Genomic DNA, 14,328 nt, shown 5'->3' on the forward strand with positions numbered 1-14,328 from the left:
CCTATGAGACCGCGGCGCTCCGACGAACGCTTGGGCACGGTACAGCAGCCGTGGGAGCGTCCCGTTGACAGGCAGCCAGATCAGCCAATGACAGGCGAGAATCGCGGAGGCCGCGGCTCTCTGCGCCAATGAGCGGCGGAGGGGGCGGGGCCACACGCGGAAGCGGCGAGCGGCGCGGGGGCAGCGGCGGCGGCGCCGGGATCAGGAGGAGCCGCAGCGATGTCGGAACGGAAAGTGCTGAACGTGAGTCGGGGGAAAAACCCCGCCAGGAGCGGCCGGGAGAGCGTCCCGAGCCGGGGTCCCGGTTGGTGCGGGAGTACGCTCAGAACCCCGGGATCATCGAGGCTGGAAAAATCCCGAGGTCGAATCCAGGCTGTGCCCGATGCCCAGAGCGCTGAGTGGCACCTCCAGCCTTCCTTGGACACCTCTAGGGATGGGCACTGCAAACCCCCCTGGGCGGCCGATTCCAGTGCTCAGCACCCCTTCCCACGGCGGAATTTCCCCAATGTCCCGTTCAGACCTCCGCTGAGGCCGTTCCCTCTCATCCTGTCGCTGTTCCCTGGCAGCAGAGCCCGACCCCCACCCGGCTGCCCCCTCCTGTCGGAGCTGTGGGGAGCCGGAAGATTCCAGCATTCCCAAATCCCCTTTCGCTGTCTCTGTCCATAGAAATATTACCCCCCGGACTTTGATCCGGCGAAGATCCCGAAGCTCAAGCTCCCGAAGGACCGGCAGTACGTGGTGAGGCTCATGGCCCCCTTCAACATGAGGTGAGAGCGGCTCTGGAGCCGCAGGATCGTTCCCGGAATACCGGGATCGGTCATGGGATGGGTTGGGATGAGCAAAGCCCCTCCAGAGCCACCTTCCACTGTCCCAGGGTGCTCCAAGCCTGGGCTGGAGCAGCTGCAGGAGTTTCCTTCGGAGGTTTCCGGGCTCCAGGTGCTGCCTCTGTGACCCTGGGCAGGGAAAGGGCTGAGGGAGAGCAGGAGGTGCTGGGGTGGGAGTGGATTCCTTCCAGGACCTGAAAGAGACGGCAGGAAGGATGGAGAGAGAGCAGGGATGAGGGATGGAGGGACGGGACACAGGGAATGGCTCCCCTTGCCACAGGGCAGGGATGGGTGGGAATTCCTGGCTGGGATGGAATTCCCGGAGCAGCTGTGGCTGCCCCTGGATCCCTGGCAGTGCCCAAGGCCGGGTTGGAGCAGTGGGACGGCGGGAAGTGTCCATGCCACGGCAGGGGTGGCACTGGGTGGGATTTAAGCTCCAAACCAACCCAATCCCTGATTTTGGGGTGGCACTGGGTGGGATTTAACCTCCCTCCCAATCCAAACCAACCCACCATTCCCTGATTTTGGGGTGGCACTGAGTGGAATTTAAACTCTAAACAAATCCACCAATCTCTGATTTTGGGGTGGCACTGGGTGGGATTTAAGCTCCAAACCAACCCAATCCCTGATTTTGGGGGTGGCACTGGGTGGGATTTAAGCTCCAAACCAACCCAATCCCTGATTTTGGGGTGGCACTGGGTGGGATTTAAGCTCCAAACCAACCCAATCCCTGATTTTGGGGTGGCACTGGGTGGGATTTAAGCTCCAAACCAACCCAATCCCTGATTTTGGGGTGGTCGATCTCCACTAAATTTCCAAAGGCGGCGAAACCAGCCGGACTCAATAAATCACCTGGGCTGTTCCTGCCGTCCCTTCCCTGGGATTTTGGGGGTGTTTTTCCCACCCTTTTCCCCTTCCCCAGGTGCAAGACGTGCGGCGAGTACATCTACAAGGGCAAGAAGTTCAACGCGCGCAAGGAGACGGTGCAGAACGAGTCCTACCTGGGGCTGCCCATCTTCCGCTTCTACATCAAGTGCACGCGCTGCCTGGCTGAGATCACCTTCAAGGTCAGCCTTTTTCCCTCCCAAGGGCGCTGGATTCCTGCGGGGAATGGGCAGCTCCGGGAGCTTTTGGGTGGTGGGAGTGGTGGGGTTGTCACGTTCAGAGCCAGCACTGAGGGTCCCTGTCGCTAGAGGCCACGGAAAGGACGATGCTCGCGGTCTGTGGTCAGGGCAAAAAGAAGAAGGAGGTTTATTTCTCGAATTTATATAGATCCTGGACGATGATCAGGGGTTGAGGAATGAGGTTGTCACCTCTCCGACCCCACTGGTCAAACTAGGAGCCCATCGATTGTCCCTCCTCAGGGAGGAGCGTGAAAACAATCGCTTTATGTTACAATCCGTGAGAAACTCCACGACAAAAATGCAAACGTCAGAAGGCTGAAAAGATCAGGCAACAGGTCCCTTCCAGCTCAGGGTGTTCCATGGATCCCTGATGCTCCTGTCCCAGCAAAGGCTGAGCCTTGGGGTGGGTTTGGGGCTGCTCTCCCCGTGCCAGGATGGATTTGGGGCTGCTCTCCTCATGGCAGGATGGATTTGGGGCTGCCCTCCCTGTGCCAGGGTGGATTTGGGGCTCCTCTCCCCATGGCAGGATGGATTTGGGGCTGCTCTCCTCATGGCAGTATGGATTTGGGGCTGCTCTCCCCATGGCAGGGTGGATTTGGGGCTGCCCTCCCTGTGCCAGGATGGATTTGGGGCTGCCCTCCCTGTGCCAGGATGGATTTGGGGCTGCTCTCTCCGTGGCAGGATGGATTTGGGGCTGCCCTCCCCGTGGCAGGGTGGATTTGGGGCTGCTCTCCTCATGGCAGGATGGATTTGGGGCTGCCCTCCCTGTGGCAGGATGGATTTGGGGCTGCTTTCCCCATGGCAGGACGGATTTGGGGCTGCTCTCCCCATGGCAGGATGGATTTGGGGCTGCCCTCCCTGTGCCGGGGTGGGTTTGGGGCTGCTTTCCCCATGGCAGGACGGATTTGGGGCTGCTCTCCCTGTGCCAGGATGGATTTGGGGCTGCCCTCCCTGTGGCAGGGTGGATTTGGGGCTGCTCTCCCTGTGCCAGGGTGGATTTGGGGCTGCTCTCCCCGTGGCAGGTTTGTTCCTGGAATGTCTGGCTCTGGAGGTGGCCGTGGGCCGGCTGGAGCAGGATTCTCACCCACCACGCTCCTCCCGCTGTCCCCCCTCAGACAGATCCCGAGAACACGGATTACACCATGGAGCACGGCGCCACGAGGAACTTCCAGGCAGAGAAGCTGCTGGAGGAGGAGGAGAAGAGGCTGCAGAAGGAGAGGGAAGAGGAAGAGCTCAACAATCCCATGAAGGTGCTGCAGGAAAACCTTTCCCACTCTTCCTGGCTCTCCTTGGCCACAGCAGTGACCTTGTGACCGTTCAGGTTTTCCTGTCCTACCCAAAAAACGAGGATGAGGAGGAGCCTCTTGCGCTTCATCCAGCCTGGGGAGGTGTTGGGAGGCTCCTGTCGGGCTCTGCTGCTTCAAACATCCCAACTTATCCCACGCAGGTCCTGGAGAACCGAACCAAGGACTCCAAGCTGGAGATGGAGGTCCTGGAGAACCTGCAGGAGCTGAAGGAGCTCAACCAGCGCCAGGCCAACGTGGACTTTGAGGCCATGCTGAAGCAGTACAAGGAGCTGGAGGAGGAGCAGAGGCGCAAGGAGCAGGAGGAGGACGAGCAGGAGATGAAGTGAGGGGGCTGGGAGTGCTGGGAGTGGGACGGGCTGGGCTGGATTTGGGGGGTGGGAGGAGATCCCGGCCCGTCCTGGCAGGAGAAGGAGTGGAAGGTCCTTCCAGCCCGACCAGGCTGGGATCCTGTGGGATCTGGAGTGGTCCAATCCCCTGGGAAATGCCCTCCCGTGGACACGGTGTCCGCTCTGGGGTGAAGCTCCAGGTCCCAGTGCTCTCAGCCCTCAGCTTGACCCCCATCCCGTAGAATGGTGCGGGTGGGTCCCGAGGCTCCGCTGCTGTCCCCGGCTCCCCTGCAGCGAGCAGGGCCCGGCAGCGGGACGGCTCCAGCTCCAGCACTCCTCCCTCCCGGCAGGGCCATGCTGGAGCAGGCCCAGAACCGCCGGCTCCTGCTGGATTCCGACTCCGACGAGGAACCGGCGAAACCCCGAGCGGAGCCCACGGCCCGAAGCAAACCCACGGACATCCTGCAGGAGGTGAGCAGGGCACAGCCCCTGCCCAGCCCGCATCCTCTGTCCTGGAGCTCGTGTCGCACCTGAGCAGCTCCCAGAGGGGCTGAGAGGAGCCAGGGATCTCCTGGGGATCTCAGGCTGCGACAAAGGCAGGGATGGAGCTGCCCCATCCTCCTTTCCTCGGGAAGAACGAGCTCTGCCGGGCCCTGCTGCTGCTGCTTCGGGTGGGATTTTTTGCTTTGGGTTCAGGCAGAACAAAAGATCTCCCAGAGCCCGGCAGGGAGGGAGGGATTATCCCAACAAACAGCCCTGCCCTCTGCCGCTGTGGATCCCTGCCCCAGGCCGTGTCTGCTGGGCTGGGCCGGGGTTAATCCCAGCCGAGTTCCCTGGCCCGGATTCACTCGGGTTCCGGGGCTGGAGCACCTGCAGGCACCCGGGGCTGCTCGGTGGCCTTGAAAGGAGCTGATAAAACAGAGAGAGAACGACTTTCACCCAGGCAGGGAGGGACAGGACACGGGAACAGTCCAGAACTGGGGCAGGGTTGGGTTGGGTGTTAAGGAGACCCTGGAATGCGGTGCCCAGGGAAGCTGGAAGTGGCCGAGGCCAGCTTGGACAGAGCTTGGAGCAGCCCGAGGTGGTGAAAGGTGGGACTGGATGGGCTTTAAGGTCCTTCCAAGCCAAACCATCCTGGGATTTTTTTCCTCCGCCTCCTCAGCATCCCAGGGCCATCCCGAGGCTGGGTTTAGGTCTGGCTCTCCAGGGGCAGCTTTGCAGCTCCACGTCCCCCGTTTGTCCGGCTGTGCCGTCACCGCCGGGGCAGAATTCCCCCTTGGGCCCCTCTCCTGGTGTCTCTGCTGCTTTCATCCCCAATCCCCTCCCAGCTGGAGCCCCCTGAGCCTGGCTGTGCCCCGCAGGACCCCCAGCCCCAGAGCAAGAAGCCGAGGACGGAGAGCTGGGAGCGCGGCGTGGGCAAGCTCAGCACCAAGGCGCAGCTGGCCGGGCTGGTGGCCCGCAGGAAGCAGAAGCCGGATCCTGCCCTGGATAACGGGATGGGAACGGGAGGCGGCGCCGCCGGCCCCGGTACCTGCTCTGACAGCCCCCGGGGGGATCTGGCTCCGTGCTCAGAGCCTGGCCTGGGCTCCTCGCTGGGGAGGGGGGAGATCAGGGCGTTGTCCCCGTTTCCAGGAGCTTCCCTGGTGAAGGTGAGGCTCCTTCCTGGCTCTTGGCTCTAAGCCACGGCCTTGGGAGCAGATTGGCAGGGCCGGGAGCCTCCAAACAGCAGATAGAGCCCTGGGAAGGTCACAACAGCGAGATAGGGGCTGAACAGCGGGAGAATTGCTTTGGTTTGGGGCCCTGGCGATGAATCCTGCCTAGCTGCCGGAGCTGGGAAGCTTGGAGGAGCACAAAACAAGCTGGGAGGCTTTCCAGCACCTCAGTGAGCTGCCCAGCAAGGCAGGGGATCCGTGGATTTGGGGAAGGAGACGGGGGATTGGTTTGTTCTGGGCTGGTTGATCCTAAGCCTGCCCTCAGGGGGACAGCTCCTGGAGGGGTCCCCTTTTCCCTGTGCTTCCCCAGCCGCCTGCTCCTGGCCGCTGTCCCGAGGATTGGGGTGGTGGGAGCCCAGAGCTGGCTCCTCTCTCCCTCTCCAGGGTCTGGAATCTCCCAGGGGGGCTGTGGAGGGAGAAGAGGAGGGGTCCCAGCTCCCGGGATGAGCTCAGGGATGAGGCTCCCAGCAGGAATCTCTCCAGCTGTGAGCCAGGCTGGTGTTTCCACGCTGGGATTTGTCCCGGGGAGGCCGGGCCTGACCGGATCCTGTCTCTCCCTCCTCCTCCTCCAGGCTCGCTTCCAGCAGCAGCAGCAGCAGCAGCCACGTCCTCGCTGGGTTTGTTGGGAGCCTACGAGGACAGCGAGGACAGCGCCAGCGACTGAGGCGCCGGCGGGGCAGGGACGGAGCAGGGACGGGGCTGTTCCCACTCCCTGCTGCTCCTGCAGCCCCACAGCGAGCTGGAAGCACAGCCAGGGCCCCCAGGGATCCAGGCCACCGCCGTCCCCACGTCCAGCAGCAGCAGCAGCGGCTCGGGGAAGGTGTTGGACCTGCAGCAGGGTCTGGAGTGTCCCAGCCCTGCTCCCAGGATGTGTTGGGAAGTTCCAGGGCTGGACAGGGCCCTGCTGTGGCCGTTCTGGGGGTGCCACTGCCCTCAGCCCCACGGTGATCGTGCCCAGCTCGGGTTCGGGGTGCCCTGACACCCCCCCAAGCAGGATGGGGACCTTGGGGCCGGGGTGCAGGGGGAGGTGGGCGCTCAGTCCCCCCCCCGGCTCCTTCACTTCAGCACCAGCTCTTTGTGTCCCGGGGTGTCTCAGACCCCACCCGTGCACACCCCCAGCCCCTCACTGCGGGCACGGGGCTGTCCTGCCACCAGCAGCCCCCCGAGATGTCCCCAGGAGCTCGGGGACAAACCCCTCCCCTCCATTCCCAGCCCGCCGGGCTCCGGCAGCCACAACTGCGGAATAAATGGGATCTGGCAGTTGTTTGTCTTCTTCCAGAGAGTGATTTGTGCCTGGGCACTGCCGGGTCCTGCCCCAGGGACCCCCACTCCTATGGCAGAGACCCCCCCCTCAGTGCCACCCACCCCCCCAAGTGGGGCTCTCGTCCCCCCCCCCTCATCAAGGCACCCACCTCTAATTGCTGAGCTAATTAACGCCCTCACAGAGGGGCTGGTGGCCGAGGGGGGGCTCTGGGGCATCAGGGAGAGCTGGGCAGAAGAGCAGCCCCCCGTCCCAATTAGCATTCTGTGCACGCGCCTTAATTAGGCTCTTCAAATATTAATGCTGGGCACTGGGCTCAGCCCGGGGCCGGGTGGGGGGCACGGGGGGGGGGTAGGTCTCTGGCCGTGTCCCCCCCTCTCGCCAGCTGTCACCACCCCCGGCACCAGGTGGGACCTTTGTTCTGGGGACAGACAATGCCACCGGGGGACTCCGGCCAGGGCTGGGGGGCTCCCAACCTCCCGCCCCCAGGGTGATGGTGTCTGAGCCCCCCAAACCCCGGGCACAGGGGGAGCAGAGCCCCCCGTGCCCCCCAGGAGGAGCTGCTCGGGGGGTGGCTGACAGAGCTGGGGAGGGCTCCTTGTTCCCCCCAAAACCCTGCACCCCTCCGCGCCCCCGGGACAGCCCCGAGCATCCCCTGAGGGGGGGAACCCCCTGCTCTGGGGGTCCCGGTGATCCCCCCGCGTTCTCCCGCCGTCACACTTGGGGGTCCCGCTGACTCTGGAGGTGGGGGGGGGGGGTGGGCTGAGCCGCCCCTCCCGGGGGTCTCTGCCGGTGTCCCCTCGGTGGTCTCGCCCCCCCCCGTGCCGGTGCCCCCGGCGAGGCGAGGCGGGCGCGGGGTTGGGGGGGGGGGGATCGGGGGCTCCGGTCCGCGCCGCGCGCGGCGGCGACACAAAAGCGGCTCCGGCGGCGGCGGCGGCGGCGGCGGCGGGGGGGTCCCGGCGGGTCCCGGAGCCCGCTGGGTCCCGGCGGTCCCGGCGGTCCCGGTGCCGCTCCCCGCCATGGCCAAGTGGCTCCGGGAGTACCTGGGTCGGGGGGCTCGGCGCTCCCCCCCTCGCCCTCCCCAGCCCGATTACAGCGGCCCCGGGAGCCCCGGGGGTCCCCCCGCCGCCGCCCCCGCAGCGTCCCCGCGACACCGCCTGGTGCGGGTGGGGGGCGGCCCCCGCCGCCGGCAGCAGGTACGGGCGGGGGGCACCGGGGGGGGGATCGGGGGGCACCGGGGGGCAGCGGGCGGCAGCCGCAGCCAAGCGCCAGGAGCGGGGGGTGCGGTGGGTACCGGGGGGGGGGGGCACCGGGAGCGGTGGGGGGGGGTCCGGGAGGTGTGAGTGGGGCAGCGGAGAGAGCGGGGAGCGGAGAATGAGGGGGGGGTCTGTGGGGAGATGGGGAACGGGGGTGGGGAGCGAGAGCGGCCGGGAATCAGGACCGGGAGAGCGGGGAGAGCCGAGGGGTCCGGGGGGGAGCAGTGGGGCACCCAGGGAGGGTCGGGGGTCACTGGGAGAGGGAACTGGCGGCGGCGGAGGCGCTGGGAGAGGGCGAAGGGGAGAGGGGCTGCGGGACAAAGGGACCGGGTGGGCGGCAGCGGGGACGGGGCTGGGGACACCCGTGTCGGGGTTGGGGACACCCGTGTCGGGGCCGTGGGAGCCCGAAGGGTCCCGGGAGGGCCCCGAGGGACCGGGGGGGGGCTGCAGGGGGGGTGGGGGGCGCTGGGGGTCCCGTCCCACCCGGAGCCCCCCCCCCGTAGCAGGGCCCAGGTGAGAGCGAGTACTCGGAGCCCTTCGAGGGCGAGCAGGACCCGGCGCCCGAGGGCGGCTGCGACGAGGAGGCCACAGGTGGGTGACACCCCGGGGCACCCCCAGCACCCTGGCGGGGGTCTCGGGCGCCTCCCACCGCCCCGTCCCCCGTCCCCAGGGTGCCCGCGGCAGGGCGAGGGCCGGAGGGTGCGGCCGCGCCGGGGTCCCCAACTCTACGACACCCCCTCCGAGGAGTGGGACACGGCCGGGGACGGCCCGGGGGGGCCCCCGGCCCGCGAGAGCCGCCTCCCCCGCGACGACGAGCGCCCGGCCGACGAGTACGACCAGCCCTGGGAGTGGAAGAAGGATCACATCTCGCGGGCCTTCGCAGGTGACAGCGTCCCCACGCGTGTCACCTCGGCTCCCATGGGTGCCACTCCCGGCTCTCAGCATCCTCCAGCGCCCATGGGGAGCGCCCCCGGGGTTCCCCCCCGACCCTGCACCCCGCAGCTTCCGTGTGCGTCAGTCCTGGACCTCAGCATCCCCCAGCACCCTGGGGTCCCCCCCAGTGCTGTCACCCCTGGGACCCCAACACCCCGTGCCCCCCCTGGGCACCGCCCCAGAGCGCTCCTGGCCCCAGCAACGCGGGCACGGCGGCAGGGCAGGGCAGAGCCACGGCCGGGCCGCTCCTTTGCGGCACGGAGCGGAGCCCGGAGCCCGGAGCCCGGAGCCCGGAGCCCGGAGCCCGGAGCCCGGAGCCCGGAGCGGGGTGGGTGACAGCCCCTTTGTCCCCGCAGTGCAGTTCGAGAGCCCCGAGCGCTCCCCCAGCCTGTCCCGGCAGCTGCCGCGCTCCCCCCGGGCCCCCGGCGGCCCCAGGCCGGGCTGTCCCCCCAGCCCCCGGCATGTGGACACCTCGCTGCCCCTGGAGAAGCAGGCGTGAGTCTGGGGGTCACACAGAGGGGCGTGGGGGCAAAGCTCGGGGGGAGGAGGTCCCCACGGGAGGGTCCCGGGGTGTGGCTGGGTGCTCCATAGGATGTTCAGGTGCCCCATGGCATGGCTGGGTGCCCCACAGGATGTTTGGGTGCCCTGGCTGGGTGCCCCATGGCATGGCTGGGTGCCCCATAGGATGTTTGGGTGCCCTGGCTGGGTGCCCCATGGCATGGCTGGGTGCCCCATAGGATGTTTGGGTGCCCTGGCTGGGTGCCCCATTGCGTGGTTGCCCCTCTGACCCCCTTATGTGCCAACGCCCTCCATGACGAGGACGCTGCCCCGTGGCACAGGAGGTCCCCGTGGGGGGGGTGGCAGGGTCCCCAACCCTGCTGACGGCTCCGGGCAGGCGGGGGGTGCCCTGGGGGCCCCGTGGGGCGCCCGTGTGACCCCGCTGTGCCCAGCTGGTACCACGGCCCCATCGGGCGGGCGGGCGCCGAGACGCTGCTGGCGCTGTGCCGCGAGGGAAGCTTCCTGGTGCGCGACTGCGAGACCAGCCCCGACGACTACTCGCTGTCCCTCAGGTGAGGCCGGGCACGGGGACAGGCTGCAGGTGACCCGGGTCCCTCGCCTGGGGAGGTGCCACCCGCTGCCCCTGCTCTGGACGGGGTCCCCAGCCCTGTCCTCATCGCCACTCCTGTCCAATCTGCGCCCCAATCTCCGTCCCAGTCCTCATCCCCATTCCCATTCCCATCCCAGGTGTCCCCCGGCTCTGTCCCCGTCCCTGTCCTTGTCCACCTCCCTGTCCCAGCCTGAACCCCGCTCCTCATCCCCGTCCCCATCCTCATCCTTGTCCAGATCCCCACCTTATCCCAACCCCATCCCATGGATCCCATCCCATGGATCCCATCCCATGGATCCCGTCCCATCCCGCTCCCGTTCCTCATTTCCCGTCCCATCCCGCTCCCGTTCCTCATTTCCCGTCCCATCCCGCTCCCGTTCCTCATTTCCCGTCCCATCCCGCAGGAGCAGCCACGGTTTCGTTCACGTCAAGCTGACGCGGACCCGGGAGCAGCACTTCACCCTGGGCCGGGCCGGGGCCGCATTCCCGTCCGTGCCGGCGGCCGTGGGGCACTACACGGCCCGGGCGCTGCCCGTGCGCGGTGCCCGGCACCTGTCCCTGCTCTACCCCGTGGCCGCGCAGCCCCTGTGAGCCCGGGACCCCCGGCAGAGCCCCCCGCCCCATTAAAGCCGCCCTGTCACATCGGGGTGGTGACGCTGTGCTGCCTCCGCCGGGGATTCGGGGGGAGGGAGCTGGGGAGGGGATTTTGGGCAGGGATGGGATGGGATGGGCAGGGATGGGATGGGATGGGATGGGCAGGGATGGGATGGGATGGGATGGGATGGGATGGGATGGGATGGGATGGGATGGGAACTGAAATGGGGACAGGAAGGAGAAAGGGAAGGGATCGGGACAGGGATGCGACTGGGGACAGGGATTTGGACAGGGATGGGGACAGGGATGCGGCACACCATCCAGAGCGAGGACAGGTGACAGCACCTCCTCAGGCTCCGCCTTGACCTTGCATCCACTCCAGCCTGGGGAGGAGCCCCGTGGGGTCTTCCTCCGAACCCTCTGGAGCGGGGGGACCCCTCCTGCCCCCCGAGCGGGCTGGGGGGGCCCAGCGCGGCCACGCGAGGAGGGTGAGGTGCCCCGGACCTGGACCCCCTGACGCAGTGCCACAGTGACAATGTCCCCTCCTTCCTCTCACCCCCAGCCCCGTCCCGGCGCTCCCCAAGCCCTGGGGGGGGGGGGTCTCAGCCCCCCTGGTCGGGGACTACAACTCCCAGCATGCCGCGGGGCGGGGCCGCGCCGGGGGCGGGGCCGGGGCGGGGCGGGGGCGCCGCTCCCCCTTTGTTGGTGGCGGCGGGGCCGAGCGCGGCGGGGCCGGCCCGGGATGGGCGACCAGGTACGGCCGGAACCGCCCGGCACCGGCGGCCAAGGGCGGCCTGCACGGGCAAACCGGGCCCGGCAGGGACAGGGGATGGAGCCGGGGGGCGGTGGGGATGGAGGATGGAGTGAGGAGCGTGCAGGGAGGGAGGGAGAGGGGATGGACGGGTGGAGGGAGGGAGGAGGGAGGGATGGAGGGATGGAGGAAGAGGGGCCGGAGGGATGGAGGACGCGGGGATGGATGGGAGAGGGACAGAAGCAGGGGGGATGGATGGATGGGATGGGAGGAAGGAGGAACAGAGGGATGCAGAAGGAGGGATGAGGAGCGCAGGTGTGGAGGATGGAGAGCGCAGGGGTTCAGGATGGCACCGGGGGGAAGGAGGGGCGCGGGGGGCGAGCAGGGGGCTCGGGACTGGCACACCCACGCTCACACCCACGCTCACACCCACGCTCACATTGCCAAGTCATCGTCCCCGCCATGCCGGCCAGCACGACCCGGCCTGGCACGGCCTGGCACAGCCTGGCACGGCCTGGCACGGCCTGGCACGGCGGGGCCGGGCCCTGTGGGGCACAAGGGGGTCCCGCGGGCACTGACGGCCGGCGCAGGGCGCCGGGCAGGAATCTCTGCGCAAGATCATCACCACCCTCGCCGTGAAGAATGAGGAGATCCAGAACTTCATCTACTCCCTCAAGCAGATGATCCAGAACGTGGAGGTAACCCCGGGCCCCCCCCGCCCTCCCCCGGGCCCCCCCCCGCCGGCCCGGCCCCCGCTGAGGCCCCGGCCTTGTGCCCAGGCCAACTCGGCGCGGGCGCAGGAGGACCTGGAGGCCGAGTTCCAGTCGCTGTACGCGCTGCTGGACGAGCTCAAGGAGGACATGGTGATGAAGATCAAGCAGGAGCGCGCCAGCCGCACCTACGAGCTGCAGGTGAGCCCCGGCCCGGAGCCCCCGGCCCCCGGGGCGCTGCCCGGCGCTGCCCCTCTGCCCTCCCTCGCCAGGCCCAGCTCGCCGCCTGCTCCAAGGCCCTGGAGAGCTCCGAGGAGCTGCTGGAGGCGGCCAACCAGGCCCTGGGCACGGCCAACCACCACGATTTCTCCCAGGTGGGTGTCCGCGGCCGTGCCCGTGCCGGGGGTGTCCTGAGCCCCCCTCGCCCCCCCCGGGCCGCGCTCCCCCTTTTCTGTCTGCGCTGGGGCCGCGCTGGGCTGGGCTGTGCTGGGCTGTGCTGTGCTGCTGCGGGGCTGGGGGAGCACGGACAGCCGGGGTGACCCCAGGGACACCGGTGCCACCCAGTGCCACCCAGTGCCACCGGTGCTCCTCTTCTCCTCAGACAGAGGGGCACCATGGCAGGGACATGGGGGGCACTGGGGGTGCTGGGCCGGGGGGGTGCAGGGGGGCTGTGCCGTGTGTACCACTGTGGGTGCAGGGATGCTCTGGGATGCTCTGGGATGCTCTGGGATGCTCAGGGATGCAGGGATGCTCTGGGATGCAGGGATGCAGGGATGCTCTGGGATGCAGGGATGTTCAGGGATGCTCAGGGATGCAGGGATGCTCTGGGATGCAGGGATGTTCAGGGATGCAGGGATGCTCTGGGATGCTCAGGGATGCAGGGATGCAGGGATGCTCTGGGATGCTCTGGGATGCTCTGGGATGCAGGGATGCTCAGGGATGCAGGGATGCTCAGGGATGCAGGGATGCTGTCCCGCTGGGTGCCACAGCTGGTACAGGTCCCGCATGTGCCCCCCCTGTGCCCGGCTCTGCTGCCTCACTGCTGCTTTTCTCCTCCTCTTTCCCTCTGCGCTCACAAGGCGGCCAAACAGATCAAGGATAGGTACGGCCCCCCCTGAGCCCCCACCCACTAACCCCCATCCTCCTCCTCCTCCTCCTCCCACTGGGGGTGGTCCCATGGGTGCTGCGGGGTCCCCGAGGTGCCGGGCTGGCTGTGCCCGCCCTCCCCGGGGCCGTGCAGGGCCCGGCTGGGTGCTGAGCGCCGTCCCCTGCCCTGGCACAGCGTCACCATGGCTCCGGCCTTCCGCCTGTCGCTCAAGGCCAAGGTGAGCGATAACATGAGCCACCTGATGGTGGATTTCGCCCAGGAACGGCGCCTGCTGCAGGCCCTCGCCTTCCTGCCAGGTACTGCCAGGCCGGGGTGCCCTTCCTGAGGGGCAGGAGGGTGCCAGGGACGGGGCTGGGGTTTGGATGCCGTGCCAGGGGGTGCCGGGGCTCTCTGGGCGCCGCGGATGGGCTCCGTGACTCGCCCAGCCCGCGGGGTCTGGGGGTGCCCGGGAATGCTGGGGAACCCCTGCGCGGCAGGGACTGGGGGGGGACACTGGCACGGCTGCTCCTGCGGGCAGTGCCCAGCGCCCCCGAGATCGACCTGGCCGAGTCGCTGGTGGCCGATAACTGTGTGACCCTGGCCTGGAGGATGCCCGACGAGGACAGCAAGATCGACCACTACGTGCTGGAGTACCGCCGGACCAACTTCGAGGGGCCGCCCCGCGCCAAGGAGGACCAGCCCTGGATGGTCATCGAGGGCATCAAGGGCACCGAGTACACCCTCACCGGTGAGGGCACGGCGCCGAGAGCCGGCCCCGGGGCTCTGCAGGGGCCGCGGGGGTTGGCAGCGCCCTCCTCGTGCCCCCGCTCTGCCCGCAGGGCTGAAGTTTGACATGAAGTACATGAATTTTCGGGTGCGGGCGTGTAACAAGGCGGTGGCGGGCGAGTTCTCCGAGCCGGTCACTTTGGAGACCAGAGGTGGGTCCGTGGCGGGGTGGGTGGTGGCGGTGGTGGCGGCAGTGCCATTGTCCCCCACCCCGTGCCACCCCGGGGGCCGAGGCGTGGCTGACAGGGGCCGTCCCCAGCCTTCATGTTCCGGCTGGACGCCAGCACGTGCCACCAGAACCTGCGGGTGGAGGAGCTGAGCGTGGAGTGGGACGCCACGGGAGGGAAGCTGCAGGACGTCAAAGCCCGCGAGAAGGACGGCAAGGGCAGGACGGCCTCGCCCGCCAACTCCCCGGCCAGGTACCGCCAGCCCCGGGCTCCCCCCCGGCGCCGCCCGCCCCTCTCTGGGCCCGGCAGCGCCAACCCCGCCGCTGTCCCCACGCGCCAGGGCGGTGCAGTCGCCCAAGAGGATGAGCCTGGGCCGCGGGGG

At 68.2% G+C, this 14,328-nt stretch overlaps 3 protein-coding genes across 3 annotated transcripts; all 3 read left to right on the forward strand.

The window, feature by feature from the left end:
- The first annotated feature begins 151 nt into the window (after positions 1-151).
- YJU2 (YJU2 splicing factor homolog) lies at positions 152-6,553 on the forward strand. The gene is made up of 8 exons (XM_040086717.1): positions 152-243; positions 667-767; positions 1,747-1,891; positions 3,064-3,198; positions 3,396-3,577; positions 3,932-4,052; positions 4,943-5,108; positions 5,866-6,553. Exons 1-8 carry the CDS (start codon positions 220-222, stop codon positions 5,955-5,957), a joined length of 966 nt encoding a protein of 321 aa, XP_039942651.1. The 5' UTR covers positions 152-219; the 3' UTR covers positions 5,958-6,553.
- A 1,020-nt stretch (positions 6,554-7,573) lies between these two features.
- Positions 7,574-10,456, forward strand: SHD (Src homology 2 domain containing transforming protein D). The gene is made up of 6 exons (XM_040086842.2): positions 7,574-7,750; positions 8,314-8,401; positions 8,481-8,693; positions 9,100-9,238; positions 9,694-9,813; positions 10,256-10,456. The coding sequence occupies exons 1-6, from the start codon at positions 7,574-7,576 to the stop codon at positions 10,440-10,442; spliced, it is 924 nt and encodes a 307-aa protein (XP_039942776.1). The 3' UTR covers positions 10,443-10,456.
- Positions 10,457-11,139: 683 nt separating this feature from the next.
- FSD1 (fibronectin type III and SPRY domain containing 1) lies at positions 11,140-14,323 on the forward strand (the record flags this gene model as incomplete). The annotated part of the gene is made up of 10 exons (XM_040086483.1): positions 11,140-11,199; positions 11,787-11,894; positions 11,976-12,107; positions 12,179-12,280; positions 12,986-13,008; positions 13,189-13,310; positions 13,532-13,741; positions 13,833-13,931; positions 14,039-14,198; positions 14,287-14,323. Coding segments are annotated over exons 1-10 (1,005 nt in total), but the record flags the coding sequence as incomplete, so codon positions are not given.
- Positions 14,324-14,328: the final 5 nt, after the last annotated feature.

Source organism: Hirundo rustica, chromosome 26 (genome assembly GCF_015227805.2).
Source record: "Hirundo rustica isolate bHirRus1 chromosome 26, bHirRus1.pri.v3, whole genome shotgun sequence".
Taxonomy (NCBI): Eukaryota; Metazoa; Chordata; class Aves; order Passeriformes; family Hirundinidae; genus Hirundo; species Hirundo rustica.

Excerpts from the sequence above, each read along its gene's own strand:
- SHD (XM_040086842.2), top strand. The coding sequence starts at position 7,574 with ATGGCCAAGTGGCTCCGGGAGTACCTGGGTCGGGGGGCTCGGCGCTCC. Across the intron at positions 7,751-8,313 it reads GCCCCCGCCGCCGGCAGCAG|CAGGGCCCAGGTGAGAGCGA; the intron begins GTACGGGCGGGG and ends CCCCCCCCGTAG. Across the intron at positions 8,694-9,099 it reads CATCTCGCGGGCCTTCGCAG|TGCAGTTCGAGAGCCCCGAG; the intron begins GTGACAGCGTCC and ends TTGTCCCCGCAG.
- YJU2 (XM_040086717.1), top strand. The coding sequence starts at position 220 with ATGTCGGAACGGAAAGTGCTGAAC. Across the intron at positions 3,578-3,931 it reads GAGGACGAGCAGGAGATGAA|GGCCATGCTGGAGCAGGCCC; the intron begins GTGAGGGGGCTG and ends CCCTCCCGGCAG. Across the intron at positions 4,053-4,942 it reads CCACGGACATCCTGCAGGAG|GACCCCCAGCCCCAGAGCAA; the intron begins GTGAGCAGGGCA and ends TGTGCCCCGCAG.